At 44.6% G+C, this 14,163-nt stretch overlaps 2 protein-coding genes across 4 annotated transcripts in view; both read right to left on the bottom strand.

Moving 5' to 3' along the window:
- LOC144934758 (mitogen-activated protein kinase 12-like) overlaps positions 1-2,170 on the bottom strand; it is a 32,348-nt gene extending 30,178 nt beyond the window's left edge. Inside the window, exons 1-2 of one of the 2 annotated variants that reach the window (XM_078860876.1) lie at positions 2,076-2,170; positions 1,457-1,608 (exon numbers count right to left, since the gene is read on the bottom strand). In XM_078860876.1, coding sequence (XP_078717002.1) covers positions 1,457-1,578 — 122 coding nt within the window. In that variant the 5' untranslated portion in view covers positions 1,579-1,608; positions 2,076-2,170. Of the gene's footprint in view, positions 1-1,456; positions 1,806-2,075 lie in introns of those variants that run through there. The other variant, XM_078860875.1, reaches the window with a different exon arrangement.
- A 1,884-nt stretch (positions 2,171-4,054) lies between these two features.
- Positions 4,055-14,163, bottom strand: part of LOC144934757 (mitogen-activated protein kinase 14-like) — a 31,924-nt gene continuing 21,815 nt past the window's right edge. For both annotated transcript variants that reach the window (XM_078860874.1, XM_078860872.1), the window contains exon 12: positions 4,055-8,512. In XM_078860874.1, coding sequence (XP_078717000.1) covers positions 8,442-8,512 — 71 coding nt within the window. In that variant the 3' untranslated portion in view covers positions 4,055-8,441. The remainder of the gene's footprint in view (positions 8,513-14,163) is intronic.

Below are 14,163 nucleotides of genomic sequence, written 5' to 3'. Positions count from 1 at the left end.
CACCTAGAATCCATTATTTGATGTATAGGAGTCCTTGCCTATTAACATATGGCAGGTCACCTGCATTGGTTATCGCAAGCACGACTGCTGCTGATGAAACGATGTCAAAACAGGTCCGCACACAGCTTGCTTGTACTGCCGCGTATTGAAGCACTCTCCTGCTGCCTAGTCAGTGTGTGCTGCTGCCTAGTCAGTGTGTGCTGCTGCCTAGTCAGTGTGTGCTGCTGCCTAGTCAGTGTGTGCTGCTGCCTAGTCAGTGTGTGCTACTGCTAGTCAGTGTGTGCTGCTGCCTAGTCAGTGTGTGCTACTGCCTAGTCAGTGTGTGCTGCTGCCAGTCAGTGTGTGCTGCTGCTAGTCAGTGTGTGCTGCTGCCTAGTCAGTGTGTGCTGCTGCCAGTCAGTGTGTGCTGCTGCTAGTCAGTGTGTGCTGCTGCCTAGTCAGTGTGTGCTGCTGCTAGTCAGTGTGTGCTACTGCCTAGTCAGTGTGTGCTGCTGCCTAGTCAGTGTGTGCTGCTGCCTAGTCAGTGTGTGCTGCTGCCTAGTCAGTGTGTGCTACTGCCTAGTCAGTGTGTGCTGCTGCCTAGTCAGTGTGTGCTGCTGCCTAGTCAGTGTGTGCTGCTGCCAGTCAGTGTGTGCTGCTGCTAGTCAGTGTGTGCTACTGCCTAGTCAGTGTGTGCTGCTGCCTAGTCAGTGTGTGCTGCTGCCAGTCAGTGTGTGCTGCTGCTAGTCAGTGTGTGCTGCTGCCTAGTCAGTGTGTGCTGCTGCCTAGTCAGTGTGTGCTGCTGCCTAGTCAGTGTGTGCTGCTGCCTAGTCAGTGTGTGCTGCTGCTAGTCAGTGTGTGCTGCTGCCAGTCAGTGTGTGCTGCTGCTAGTCAGTGTGTGCTGCTGCCAGTCAGTGTGTGCTGCTGCTAGTCAGTGTGTGCTACTGCCTAGTCAGTGTGTGCTGCTGCCTAGTCAGTGTGTGCTGCTGCCAGTCAGTGTGTGCTGCTGCTAGTCAGTGTGTGCTGCTGCCTAGTCAGTGTGTGCTGCTGCCTAGTCAGTGTGTGCTGCTGCCTAGTCAGTGTGTGCTGCTGCCAGTCAGTGTGTGCTGCTGCTAGTCAGTGTGTGCTGCTGCCAGTCAGTGTGTGCTGCTGCTAGTCAGTGTGTGCTGCTGCTAGTCAGTGTGTGCTGCTGCCTAGTCAGTGTGTGCTGCTGCCTAGTCAGTGTGTGCTGCTGCCAGTCAGTGTGTGCTGCTGCTAGTCAGTGTGTGCTGCTGCCTAGTCAGTGTGTGCTGCTGCCTAGTCAGTGTGTGCTGCTGCCAGTCAGTGTGTGCTGCTGCTAGTCAGTGTGTGCTGCTGCTAGTCAGTGTGTGCTGCTGCCAGTCAGTGTGTGCTGCTGCCTAGTCAGTGTGTGCTGCTGCCAGTCAGTGTGTGCTGCTGCCTAGTCAGTGTGTGCTGCTGCTAGTCGGCGCTCGCTCACCACACAGTCCCGTAGGCTCCCGATCCGACAGTGAAGAGTTGGCTGTATCTCTTGGGCACCTCCCACACCATCTTGTTGATCTCGATGCGGTAGAAGCCCCTGCGGGACGACGCTTGCGCCATCTCTCACGGCCCAGATGGGTCACCCTGTACCTGCAGGCGCAGGTAGGATGATGATGGTGGTGGTGATGATGATGATGATGGTGGTGAGAAGACGAAAGACACCCTCCTGCGTCGACGGTGTTTACAGGAGCGGCGGTGGCGCAGTGGTTATCGCGCTGGGTAAACACGAGCAGGGTGGACGTGTGGGGTGAGTTGGATGAGTGGGTGGGGTGGAGTGTGGGTGAGTGGGTGGGGTGGACGTGTGGGTGAGTGGATGAGTGGGTGGGGTGGACGTGTGGGTGAGTGGGTGGGGTGGACGTGTGGGTGAGTGGGTGGGGTGGACGTGTGGGTGAGTGGGTGGGGTGGACGTGTGGGGTGAGTGGATGAGTGGGTGGGGTGGACGAGTGGGGTGAGTTGGATGAGTGAATAAAGTGGACGAGTGCGTGAGTGTACAAGGTGGTCGTGTATCTTGAGGTGCAATGGTTGGAGGAACACTTCACGCCCCGCCCGCGCCCTACCGCATGTGCCGACACTTAAATTATTCAACAGGTGAAGACGTCATGGAACAGCCAATGGAAGAGAGACGCAGGTGGGTGGTGGTGGTGACGGTGTGTGGCTCTGTACCTGTGTGGAAATCGGTGGGGGGGGGGAGTGGTGGCGCAGTGGTTAGCGCGCTGAGCTACGAATCCGGCGACCGGCGAGTTCAACTCCGTGACGACGATCTGAACCGGTCCTGGGTCTCCCCACAGGTCGACTCGGCCTCAAATGCGAGTAGATGTGGTGGTGGTCGAGTACGTGGTGCGGATGTGTAAATGTCACCACGAGGCAGGCGGGCGTGGTGCCCTGCCTCCATCGGTACCCCGAAGAGCACTTGCCCCCAAAGGTCTGTTGAGGCTGAGATATTTTGTCTTTGTGTATAGGTGTGGTCGTGTGAGCTATATTTGTTGTGTGCTGTACTTACACGTCTGTGACTAATGTGGTTATATGTTTACTTTGAGGTTTGTACGCCGTATTGATTTGTCTTTTATGCCAACGACTGTGTACATCACCGTATTTCCAATTAAAATAGAGACAACACGAGTATTCAATCACTAAAAACATGTCTATTTGTTCACTACGTTCCGAATGCATTAATTCGAAAATAAATAATTCCCGCGTGAATGTCATGGTTATGTGAGTGTTTGTATGCAATATGCGTTGGTGGAGGTGTACGGACGCATCTCTCGCAGTGAATGAACGAACGTGCGGCATCAATACCGTATTGTGTACAAACAGGATTATGTATCCACAACTCTGGCCATCGCCTGATGAGGCTGGTTGCAATTACCGGCGAAACGTCACAGTAACTCGAATGGTCACAATGCTGTGGCTTTACTCTCCAACACACCGGTGTGCTGGACTTGTAACGAATTTGCCACGTTTTGTTAACGCGAAAACCCCTACAAATTGGCTGCGTCGGCTTTAACGACGCGTGTTATATTATAAATACACAATCTAACCCAAAAACAAACCTCTTATTTACAAACACTGCCCCGAAACCGTTCCGCTCTTACCGTAAATACGTGTTCGCTTACCCCGTGCCGTTAGTCGCGGCTGTTCGGACGAGTGGAATAATTTGCCAAATAACGAAATTCCTCTTTCGCTTTTACTCCAAACTTAGACCACAGTGGGGGGGGGCGGACGCTGGATTTCCCGACACTGTTTAAATATTCTTCTGCATTTGTCCGCGACCGCGGTTCGTTGCAGCAAGGAGGAGCGAGTTATGTGTGGCTTGTATCGTGCGAATGTATAGCTTTTTAAAAAATAAAATCATTACCGCAAATTGTCTGAAACGACCTTAACACTCCGTGGTCCAGTTTCCTCGTTCTCTTTAAACTCCGTTACCTCTATAAAATGTATTTTGTCAATCCACCGCTGGATACGAAGGTCACCCAACGCCGTGCGGATTGACCAAACATCACCACGCTGGTCAGTGTGGGGTTGGGGAAGGCGAGAGGCATAGATGTGGCAGTCTAAAACTACAGTACAACGGATTGTTGCTGCGATGCCCTCTGCTAGTCCTAACATAGCTCCGCAAGACCTAGAATAATCATCCGTCAATAACACTGTGGCCTTACAAGGAAGCATATAAAATAGGTAACGTTTTGAGCAATGACCCCTTCACATCACATCTATAAGCTTATGACCATTGGGCCAGTGTGTTATTGACCAAATGTGTTGGGGAGTTTGTGTTCATTGTGGTTAGGGCATCACTGGCAGCCAACGCAGCATCGTCAAATCGTTCCCGTAATAATCTGTGCGTGGTGGCCAACGATCCAAGCACGATCTGAACTTCAAACCTTGACGATTAAAAAACAAGTATCTGATTTAACCATTCAGCTGTTACATATCGATATATTATTGTTCGTAACGTCACCCTCATGTATCGATGCGACAGAAAAAAAACACAATTTAGAATGTAGGCACCCTTACAGAAAACGAGTCAAAAACACAAGCGTACAACAATAAGACTGCGCAACATAAAAGCACCAGCCACTTTATTAGTTAATCACACGCAAAGATTAACCTCTGCTATGAAATAAAAAATATACATCACAGAGTGGAACTTTTTTTAACGTAATGGCTGATCAACTAAACAATATAGAAGCGTGGATATGACATGGGGAGGAGGAGGGGGGGGAGAACAAATCTTTAAATAAAATTCACACAGATTATATATAAACGGAAGGCAGGAGACGGCGATATTATTGCATATAAATACAGTCCTTTCTCTCGTCGTATACTGGCAGACACTCAATAACGCAGTGCAACACTCGGTATTGGCAAGCAATGAACGGAGGGGATTTTCAATCAACATAAGCAGAACGCATGCAATTAGATGTGCGCGTGTTGTTGCTGGTGGCGCTAACGCCTGAACAAACACACTAGAACAAGATATACGAGTACATGTACTTCGCATGGGCTCTGCGACGACGTGTACGCTGCCGAAGAGCTCATTTGTTAAATGGATTCAACGGGGGGAGTGAATATGCCTTGTGGTAGGTAACGCGTAGAGGCGATAGCTTGCAATAGTGGAAAATACATGTGCACGTTTTGAATGGGCAAGAACTCCACAAAATAGTTTTTTTTAGGGTTATATCGTGTAAATATATAAATGTGTCGTTAAACCCGCCACCACGCGACACAGCCAAATAGTAAGGGATGTCACGTGAAACAGAACGTGCCAATTCGTCACTAGTACAACACACCGGTGTGTTGGAGAGCAAAGCCACAACATTTACAATCGGAGTACGTTTCGCCAGTAATTAAAACTAGCTCGATGAAGCTAGTTGAAATTATTGGCGAAACGTCGTACTCAGATTGTAAATGTTGTGACTTGGCTCTCCAACACACCGGTGGTGCTGTACTAGTGACGAATTGGCGACGTTCTGTTTACGTGACAACCCTTACTCGTTGCCTGCGTCGGGTGGTGGCGGGTTCAACGACACATTTATATTTTTACACGATCTAACCCAAAAAAAACTCTTATGGATATTGGTCGCGAAAGCCTGCCACGTGGTAAACTCAACAAAATATGGTCGGAAGTGGCTTACTGGAGGCAGCACTAAAGGGCACCACCTTCGGACCAAACCAATGGGCAAGCAGAACAAAATGCAAATGCTGTACTCCGAAGTCATTGTTTCAGTTGATAGGGGGGGGTTCCCCTTTCCCTGGAGATCAGAGAGGATGCGAGCTTTGCTTACTTCTTCTTTCGGGTTTTGGGGCCTCAGTGACATGTACCCCCAAAAACAAGTCTGCTCGTAGCGATACTCGTGTAAGCAGTGGCGGATACAAGTGGCGAACGGCCAACGATTCTGAGCAAATAAATGACGCATTTAAACCGAAACTAAAGAAGTCAAATAGATCACTAAAATCAACGTTAAACGTACGTGTATATACATATACAAACGCATTTTGCATACTGTATAGCGAGACTGATGCTTGGCGCAGTTTATACATACGCAAGACATCTGAGCGCACGAGACGTGACAACTTCGTTCTAACAGGGGCAACAGACTTTCAACACATACAAGTTTTGACTTTTCATGTTCTTGATGTTCACAATTCCACACAAATGCAGTGCGTTTCATTTGAAAATCAAATTAATACTGTTTGTGGACTTTCCGAAACCTGTGACACACGCGATATTGTAAACTGCACAACGTTACGAGTCTGATTAACGTATTGATTGAACGGCCCAAACACTGCCATGGTATTTTCCCCTATTGTTAGTTGAAGGGGACATTGGCGATGTAAACCCTCCCCCCCCAATAAAACCACTGAAAGGATTCTGTCAACATAGCTCAGACCCGGTGTGTATACAGTGCAGTGTATGCATCTAGTATTACACTTGACAGGTCTTTGACGCAAAAGCGGAAAAAATAAAACCAACAGAGAGCGGTCAGAATAAAAGGCCATACATTCATCATTTGCATTAAGAATTTTATCCTGACAATTCTGTGGTTTCTTTTTCATACTTGTGTATATGTACACTTGCACAGCTTCTGCAACTACACACACACACGCGCTTATATAGCCCGAATAATAAATGATCAGTACATTTCCAGAAATGTAATTGCTGCCCGTTGTATCACAGAGCGCACACTTTCTTTCTCGGGCGCAACACAAATGAAGGCCGCTGCAGTGAGATGCGAGAGCGGCGAGACGAGGCTCCTTCACTGCAAGCTATGAAGTACACACACAACTTGATTGTAACATGCTGCACGAAAAGGAATTAACTTCACATGCAAAAATCGAAAACCCACACATATCCATGAACTACTACTGATAAAACAATAAACCCATTTGCACGAGTATGCATTAACGTCTACCCCAAAGTAGCAAAGTGTTATACACTTTAAGGGTGGAGACCATTTTTAAACATAAATAATTCTGCATGCGACAGCTTTTACTTGTTGCCTGCCTTTCCACTGAATGGAAGGCCAGGAGTGAATAGATAGCAGGCTGCAGCAAACTGGAGATGGCCCAATACATGCTGTGATATATGGCCTATTGGTAAGACATAGCAGTGTTACCCACTGCTTGGAAGTCAAATAAATACACAAAAAAAGCCTAAGACGGGTGACAAACGCTGAGTGATGGCATATTGCTGTGGCGCATTGGGCTGGAAACTAGCAATATTATGTAAACTGAAGCAACACTGCTTTGTGATAAAATAGGACGAAACATGGCTCATCAAAGTGGCAACACACTGGCCGTGACACCGTCTACAGGAAAGAGAGGCACTTGTGATGTGGTATATAAAGCAAAGCATCCTGGGATTATAGGTGGGTGTTTTTGACAGCCGTCCCTGTAAGCTCGTCAAAAGGCATGGAACAAGCATGCTCATTACTCCCACGACAAAAGGACACAAGAGTGTTTGTAAATTGAGGGTGCAGTAGAATTCTGACACCCCATTTCCAGCAAATTGAACACGTTCTTGTCTGGCAACCTGCAAGCCAGCCGCATGGTGATCTGCATTCCTTATTACGACTTTGTTTTCTCCGAGGATCAGGTGGCCAAAGAGGAAAAAGGGGGATGGGAGTCATTAACAGGAGAACTACAAGACAACTTGAATGTTAGATACAATTGAGGAACGGTGTTTGTACAACCGCACCTCCGATTAGCACGATTGGCTAAGTACGGTGCAAAAGGAGTTCAACATATATACCCTGGTGTCAAGGAACACGCAGAGCTTGAACAAACCCAAACCGCTTTTACCAGTCGACTGGAAATTCGACCAGTTAAAGTTGTGTTTTCGTTTTAACATTTTTCGCAATTACCTGAAGTTTCACACACATGAGCAATTGTCAAAACTTTCAAAAAGACAGAAGTCACACAATCCTATTGCTAGGCTTACTTTTCAAGCCCATCTCCAAATACTAATGTCATAAAAATATGCACTGGTGTTCGAGGATACCATTCATATATTGCGAAACATGTAAGCCAGTGTACACATGTTCAGTGGCATGTTCTTACAACATCTCGGTTTTTACATATATGTGAAATTCAGGATGACTCAAGGTTAGTTGCAGCCTGCGGAAACGGTTTTGTGATTGTCTGTAACGTTGACACGAGTAATACCAGTGAGAACACCGTGCGTGTGAGTGTGTACTTGAGTTTGAGCATACTTTCTGCTGCAGCCACGGCTTGTTGCGTGAAAGTGCATGTCCATTTTGGTACAGGTAGCGCCGCGCTCAATGGCAAACATATGGATGATGCACTGTATTCAGTACTCTCTGTGCATGTCTTGTAGCAAGGGGGTGGCGTGGTTTGGCCAAGGTGGTTACCCGCAGCGAGTCAATCCCTGCCGGTGAGGCAACACTCATCACGGCTGTAAATTAAGGGCAAACTCTTAGTTTTTAATGCTCCCCCGTAAAGCCGAACTGGGCGCTTCTATTAAGGATACTGAAACTTGCCCGTTCAAAAAAATGTCCTTTATTCTGAATGCAATTGCCAGCAGCAAAGGGTGAAGGCAGCACGAATTACCACTGCTCTGGCCGACAAATGGACTGCACAGGACATGTCCCTTTAAATCCCGAACGTGAGACATTAGCGTACCACGTAGTCTCTTTACTTTCCCAAACGGAAGTCTGCTCCATGGTTAAGTTTTAACTCTCAGTGCATACTTAAAACTACCACACACCACCATACCCTGTAACCCTTCTCGCTGCGTATGTGCATCCGGGCTTTGAGGGAGCCTATTCTTAAAGAGACACCGTCGTTATGATGCCACCCAACTGCAGCATCGGGATGAAGGACCGTTTTGATAGAATGCTGTGCATGCTTACGAGCGCGCATGAGAGTGTGCGTGAGCCTGTGTGTGCATGTTTGCGGATTTGCTGTCACGCATCCATCATGTCGAGGTCTTCAAGGTCTGGTGGCACGAAGCTGATGACCTCCTCGTAGGTAAGTCCTGCGTGAAGCAGACAAGAGCGAGAATCAAGACATGGCAGGCAAGCATAAAACACGGCTAATGAGTAACCACTGAGATTATGGCCAAGATGCCCTTTGGTAAAGTCTCTCCCTTTCCAATGGGGTTACCACCTTCCTCACGCTCTTATCAAATATGCTGTGCACAACCTAAAAACACACAAAACGCAACCCTAATATACAAGTGGGTCTCAAAGCTTCGAGTATGCCGAGCCAGTGGTCAAGTAGCACCTCTATTGTGTACTGGCTTGTGGGCGGCAAATGATCAAAGGTAACCTGTGGTCATTTATACTATTTACAACGCGCACACACACAGTACAACTGGAGTCTCATTCGTCGATACGTCAATTCTTTTGTAGTTAAGAATAAAGTTTAGCATATAAATGGTATCTGAACTATTAACCCACACTATACATGTGGCTACAGCAGCTAATCTGGCAATGTTGCATTCAGGTGCCTTATTTTCTCTTTACACCAGCTAACTTCACTGCAACGTAAAAAAAACCTACAAATCATTAAGGGGCACAAACTGTACATCATACAACACCATTGTTGGCAAAAAAAATCAGTTTACTTACAATGACCCAACTTTAACAAGTTATTACTTTTTTGGGAAAATATAAACTTTCCAAATAAGAAGCTGAAACTGTGTGTAGTCACCAAAAGTGAAATATTATTGCTGAGTGACAATAAAAGAATGAGACGATTTCATTTAGATGATATTCGTGGTTTAAACGAAATTATTGGACAAACCCGCAGGACTAGAGACAATACAAACTCCTCAAGAACCTGCCCCACTTCACACAATCCTACTTATTACTTCAAAATCCTCCAAGTACATGATAAAAGTTGTGTTATCTTTTTTAGCTACTCTATTACAGGGGCTCTTAAGGTTGTGTTTATTTTAACGACAAAGTTTTCTGTGGTGCCCTGCTTGTTCAATCTTGTCCTGGTGGTCCAGGAGTCGGCTTTTCCTTTTTCACTAAGGTGAGTAGTTTATCCCCAGAAGTTTAGTAAAATATTTGTAATGCTCTTAGAATCGCCCGGAAAAAGGGCACAAAGCTAAATTCAAATCCCTTATTTAGTAATCCTTAGTGGGCCACTTGCAAGAGGATTAAGGGTGCATTGTGCTTATATGTGATCCTTCTCTTGCTGGCTAAATAGACATAATAATAATAATAAAACACTTGCAGGGCCATAGGCTAAATGAATTCCGTTAAAACTGGTCAGACTGCATACTTTGCACCCTCTCAGATACAATCTCTCCTGACCTGAGTTTGCAGTATTCCAAACCAAACCGTTTTCTCGTGGCGAAAGTAGAAAGTAAAACAGCTCATCTAAAGGAGAGCCATTCTATAATACTTTCCTCCCCAAGTCCATCTCCTCTCCAAAAAAAAGGCAAGACGGTAGAAAGAGGAAAGTACTTGTAACCGACCAGACTCACTGAGGCTGCTGTGAAATGCACGTGATCAATGGAAAGTTGTCTATTCAGTACAGTTGTAATACCCCAAATATTATTTTAAATTGCCTGCTATTAAGTTACATTAACAATTAGTACATTACAGATATTTAAAAGCGGTACAGTCGATTAACCGTTCCAGGAAAATCATCAGCCGTTGTCAATTCTCTGCTGGATGAAGACCTCTGTCAAGGCCGTGAGCGATGACTGATATGCAATGTTACATTCCATTTTATTGCTGCAGGAGCCGATTTTATTGCTCCATCTATGCGGTGAACCTCTCAGGCACGCAATTTTTTTTCTGCCATTCCGTTACCAATCTCGAATGCTAAATTGCTTCTAGTGATTTGTCCTGGCCAATCCTTCTTTAACAGTCACTATGAGGTCTCAAATTTGCATATACTCTCTAAACCATGTTCCTCTTTACATCTGTGTGATTTCCAGTATTCACCTCTCCACGCTTATTTGCATTCCGTTCAGACTTTGTTGCATTGTGTCAATCGCTGTGCTTCTGATCCACGTCACGGCGGGTGACATACATGAGATGGATACAACTATTTGTTTTTGATCATGCTTTTAGTTATCCTATAGTCTTTGAAACATACATTCTCTGTTGTTACAAATAGTCTGTCTTCTTGCTTGACTTTTCTTCTGATTTATACTTTTTAATCACTTACAGTAGTGCTCAAATTCCACGGTAACATGTTGACGGGTTTTGCTGCAACATTCTGCGCAAATCGTATATTTTAAATAGGTTTTTTCTTTCTTTGCCACTGTCCATTACATTATTATTGTAGTGATATTCATTTTCTTCCATAGCGGATTTTAATCTGTTGGTTATAATCAGTCGAAAATGTTTGACTTAAAACTTTCGTGACTGCAGGAATTCATATGCTATGGCTCTTTCGATAAAGTCACAGATAGAAAAAATAATAACAATAAAATAATAAAAATAAAGCTAATAAAAAACCAATACAAATATCACGACGTTTCGATCGCAACACAAGCGGTCGTCATCAGGAACAGGGAGGTGAGCCTGAGGGCAAGCTGTTTATAAAGGTTTAGAGATGGGCGGGTCAGCTAATGTCAATGTGGGTATTGCCGGTGATGAGCCTTCTCCCACATTAGCATTAGCTGCCCCTTTAGATGACCCGCCCATCTCTAAACCTTTATAAACAGCTTGCCCTCAGGCTCACCTCCCTGTTCCTGATGACGGCCGCTTGTGTTGCGATCGAAATGTCGTGATGTTTTATTATTTTTTATTAACTTTATTTAAAATTTTTATTTTATTGTTATTATTTTTTCTATTTACGTGACTTTACCGAAAGAACCATAGAATAATCAGTCTATAATTATCTTACCTCATGAACTGGATTTTTTTACATTAACAATCTTACTTTTGGGAATAGGTTTTTTTCCCTTTTTCCTGGCAACAAAAAAACACCTTTTACAAGGAATCATGTCTGCATTAACCACAATACTTGTAGTCAGACTGCAAAAAAACACTCTGATAATATATGTATTGTCTTTCAAACCTATGGGTCCACACTAGAGACAGCTTTCTTTTGAGCCTTGTCTCAAACGGTGTTAGACCAGAGGACGCCAAAAGGCGTACAGCACAAAACAATGCACTATCAGAGTAATGAGAGCTCTGGATGAGCATCTACATAATGGGACCTCCTTTGCCAGTACCAAAATATGAGAATAGGTTATTTCCCCTTTTTTCTAGCAACAAAAAAACACCTTTTAGAAGGAATCATGTCTGCATTAACCACAATACTTGTGGTCAGAATGCATCTTACTTTGGCTGATAAACTTTATGCTCTCACTGGCTATGTTGAAATCTAACTTGCATTGCACAAGGCTGTGACTTCATGTGTTGAATATTCTGAAGACAGATACATCTTTGGCATTATGTGGCTTTCCCCATGTGAATCAAGGCAATCTAATTTCTTAATTTGGTCTCTTGCATCTGAATCTAAAACTCCTTTTTGAAAAATGTGTTCATTATATTCATGTCCCTGTTGGCTTGAAACGATTACCGTAGATGTTTTTCATTCCTCTCTCCAAAAAAAGTTTGACAATCATTTTCTCATCTCTGCTCCCTTGCATCGAAGGGTTAAATCAAGGACAACATTCAAGTGAATTGAATCCAGCAAGTGTAACACAAAATTAAAATGTCTTCACAATAGTCTCGAAATGCAGGTTTCCCTTGCTTTATGCGGTTTCAGTTTGTGTGATTTTGCATTTATTCGGCGAACCAATTTCTCCTCAACATATGCTACATGCGGTTTAAATTCACTCATATGCGGTTGGACGCATGAAATAGTTTGTACTGCATGTGCTACTTGGCAGGCAGCCGTCTCATGCGGTTTCACTTCGTGGCGGAGATGCGAAGGGACCGCGGTGGCGAAGATGGTAACTATCACTGCCTGGTATACAGGAAGTTGTGTTTGATCCCAACCCTGATGCCTGTATAGAAAGTTTGCATGTTCTCCCTGTAGTCGTGTGGATTTTTCTCCGGGTCCTCCAGTTTTTTCCTCCACATTTAGTTCATAGTATTTGCCTGCTAGAAATTTCCACAAGATAAGCCACTTCATTGAGCTACCATTTGTGGCCAGGTCGCCTTACCTGGTAAAATTAAAATAGTTAAAATAGTAGCCGCTTTGTGCGCCCTTTTTCGTAACACATTTACGGCTTGACGCGAGGGAAACCTGTAAAAGCACTCAAGCCATAACCTCCCTTCAATGGATGAAAACTTTCAAATCTTAACTGGATTTTACTGCCACAGGCTACACAGCTGTCTGTGCTGACACGTGGTGTTTTGTAGTTATTACTCATTTGTGGCCAGTCGGATATGCACCCACATTTCTATTTTTGATGTTGTGCCCTTAAACATGGTGACTCACTTTAACATCTTATTCCCCATTTTTGGCCCCCCATTCAAAGTCATGGTCAATCCGGGGCAAATCCCAGAGGGGGCGCAAAAAGGAACATTTTGCTTATAGAACCGTGTCCTATCAATTCAGTGGCAAAGTAAAAAAAAAAGTCCCATTTCTGTGCAGACTATTTTTTGCACATCTGGTAAAAAGTATAAAAGAACTACATCGATTTTACCCGAGATGTTGCTTTAAACGCCGTGGACAAACACAAAAGGGCTAATAGCCTTTACAAACCGTCATCGACAAAATGAGTTTTCACCATCATTTTTAAAATTATTAGGTCAAGATGTTCCTCTCATTTCTAAATGCCAATTTAGGAGTAATACGTTTCTCTGCACATGCAGTTCTGCATAGTGAAGAAAGCTGCAAGGCAGTACAAGAGCACGCAAAAATAGGCAAGTAAGCAGACTGACTGCACCATTAAACTACTGCTTACATGGCAAGGATTCTTGATTAACAGCACTGTTTGGTGTTTTACGCACAAGCTGGTATGTACTGCCCTCTTGTGGGCTGTGTTAGCTTCTAGTCACGCACGTCCAGGCACACATGCTCAACAAAACCTAAGTGTGCACTCCCAGACTCGTTAGGAGTGCATGCTCAATGGCACCTCCGATTAGCACGGTTGGCTACGTACGGTGCGAAAGAAGTTCAACACACAAACATATATACCGCGCAAAGATTTATCGCTGGGGTTTCGTTTATGAAAATTCTTGATGAAACTCTTTACATGTCTTGTTCTCAATGCACCTTTTCAATAAAACTTCATAATGCAGCTTCATTAAGAAATGTCCCGATATAAACATTGTACGAGGCTGCCTTTAATTAGGATTTTCATTAAGGCCCTCTGTTAGGTTTCGTAATTATTTGCGAAATGTATCAAACTCCTCTACCAGTCTTCTACAAAGTCCCACCGAGCCTCCTCATTGACACTTCCCAGCTAAAAACTTAATGTCCCCAGCACCACTAAGATTCAAATTCGGGCAAGCATGTGATGAAACTGACTTCTCAAGTGTAGCAAGTTGATGGTGTCAGCTCCGGCACCAATGCCTACATAATATATATTGATTTGGCTTGTTTCCTAATTCTGAGAATTAAAAAGTAAACGATGTTTAATTCACCTGCAAGGCATATTAGATGTGTACCCCAAGTGTTGCTGAAGAAGTCGATTAAAAAGGGACTTCTGAAATTGTTCTTTGACAAAATTCTGGAGGCTGTTATTTGACAGTGGCTGAT

This window comes from Lampetra fluviatilis, chromosome 11 (genome assembly GCF_964198595.1).
Source record: "Lampetra fluviatilis chromosome 11, kcLamFluv1.1, whole genome shotgun sequence".
Taxonomy (NCBI): Eukaryota; Metazoa; Chordata; class Hyperoartia; order Petromyzontiformes; family Petromyzontidae; genus Lampetra; species Lampetra fluviatilis.
This window is presented reverse-complemented; position numbering and strand designations above follow the sequence as displayed.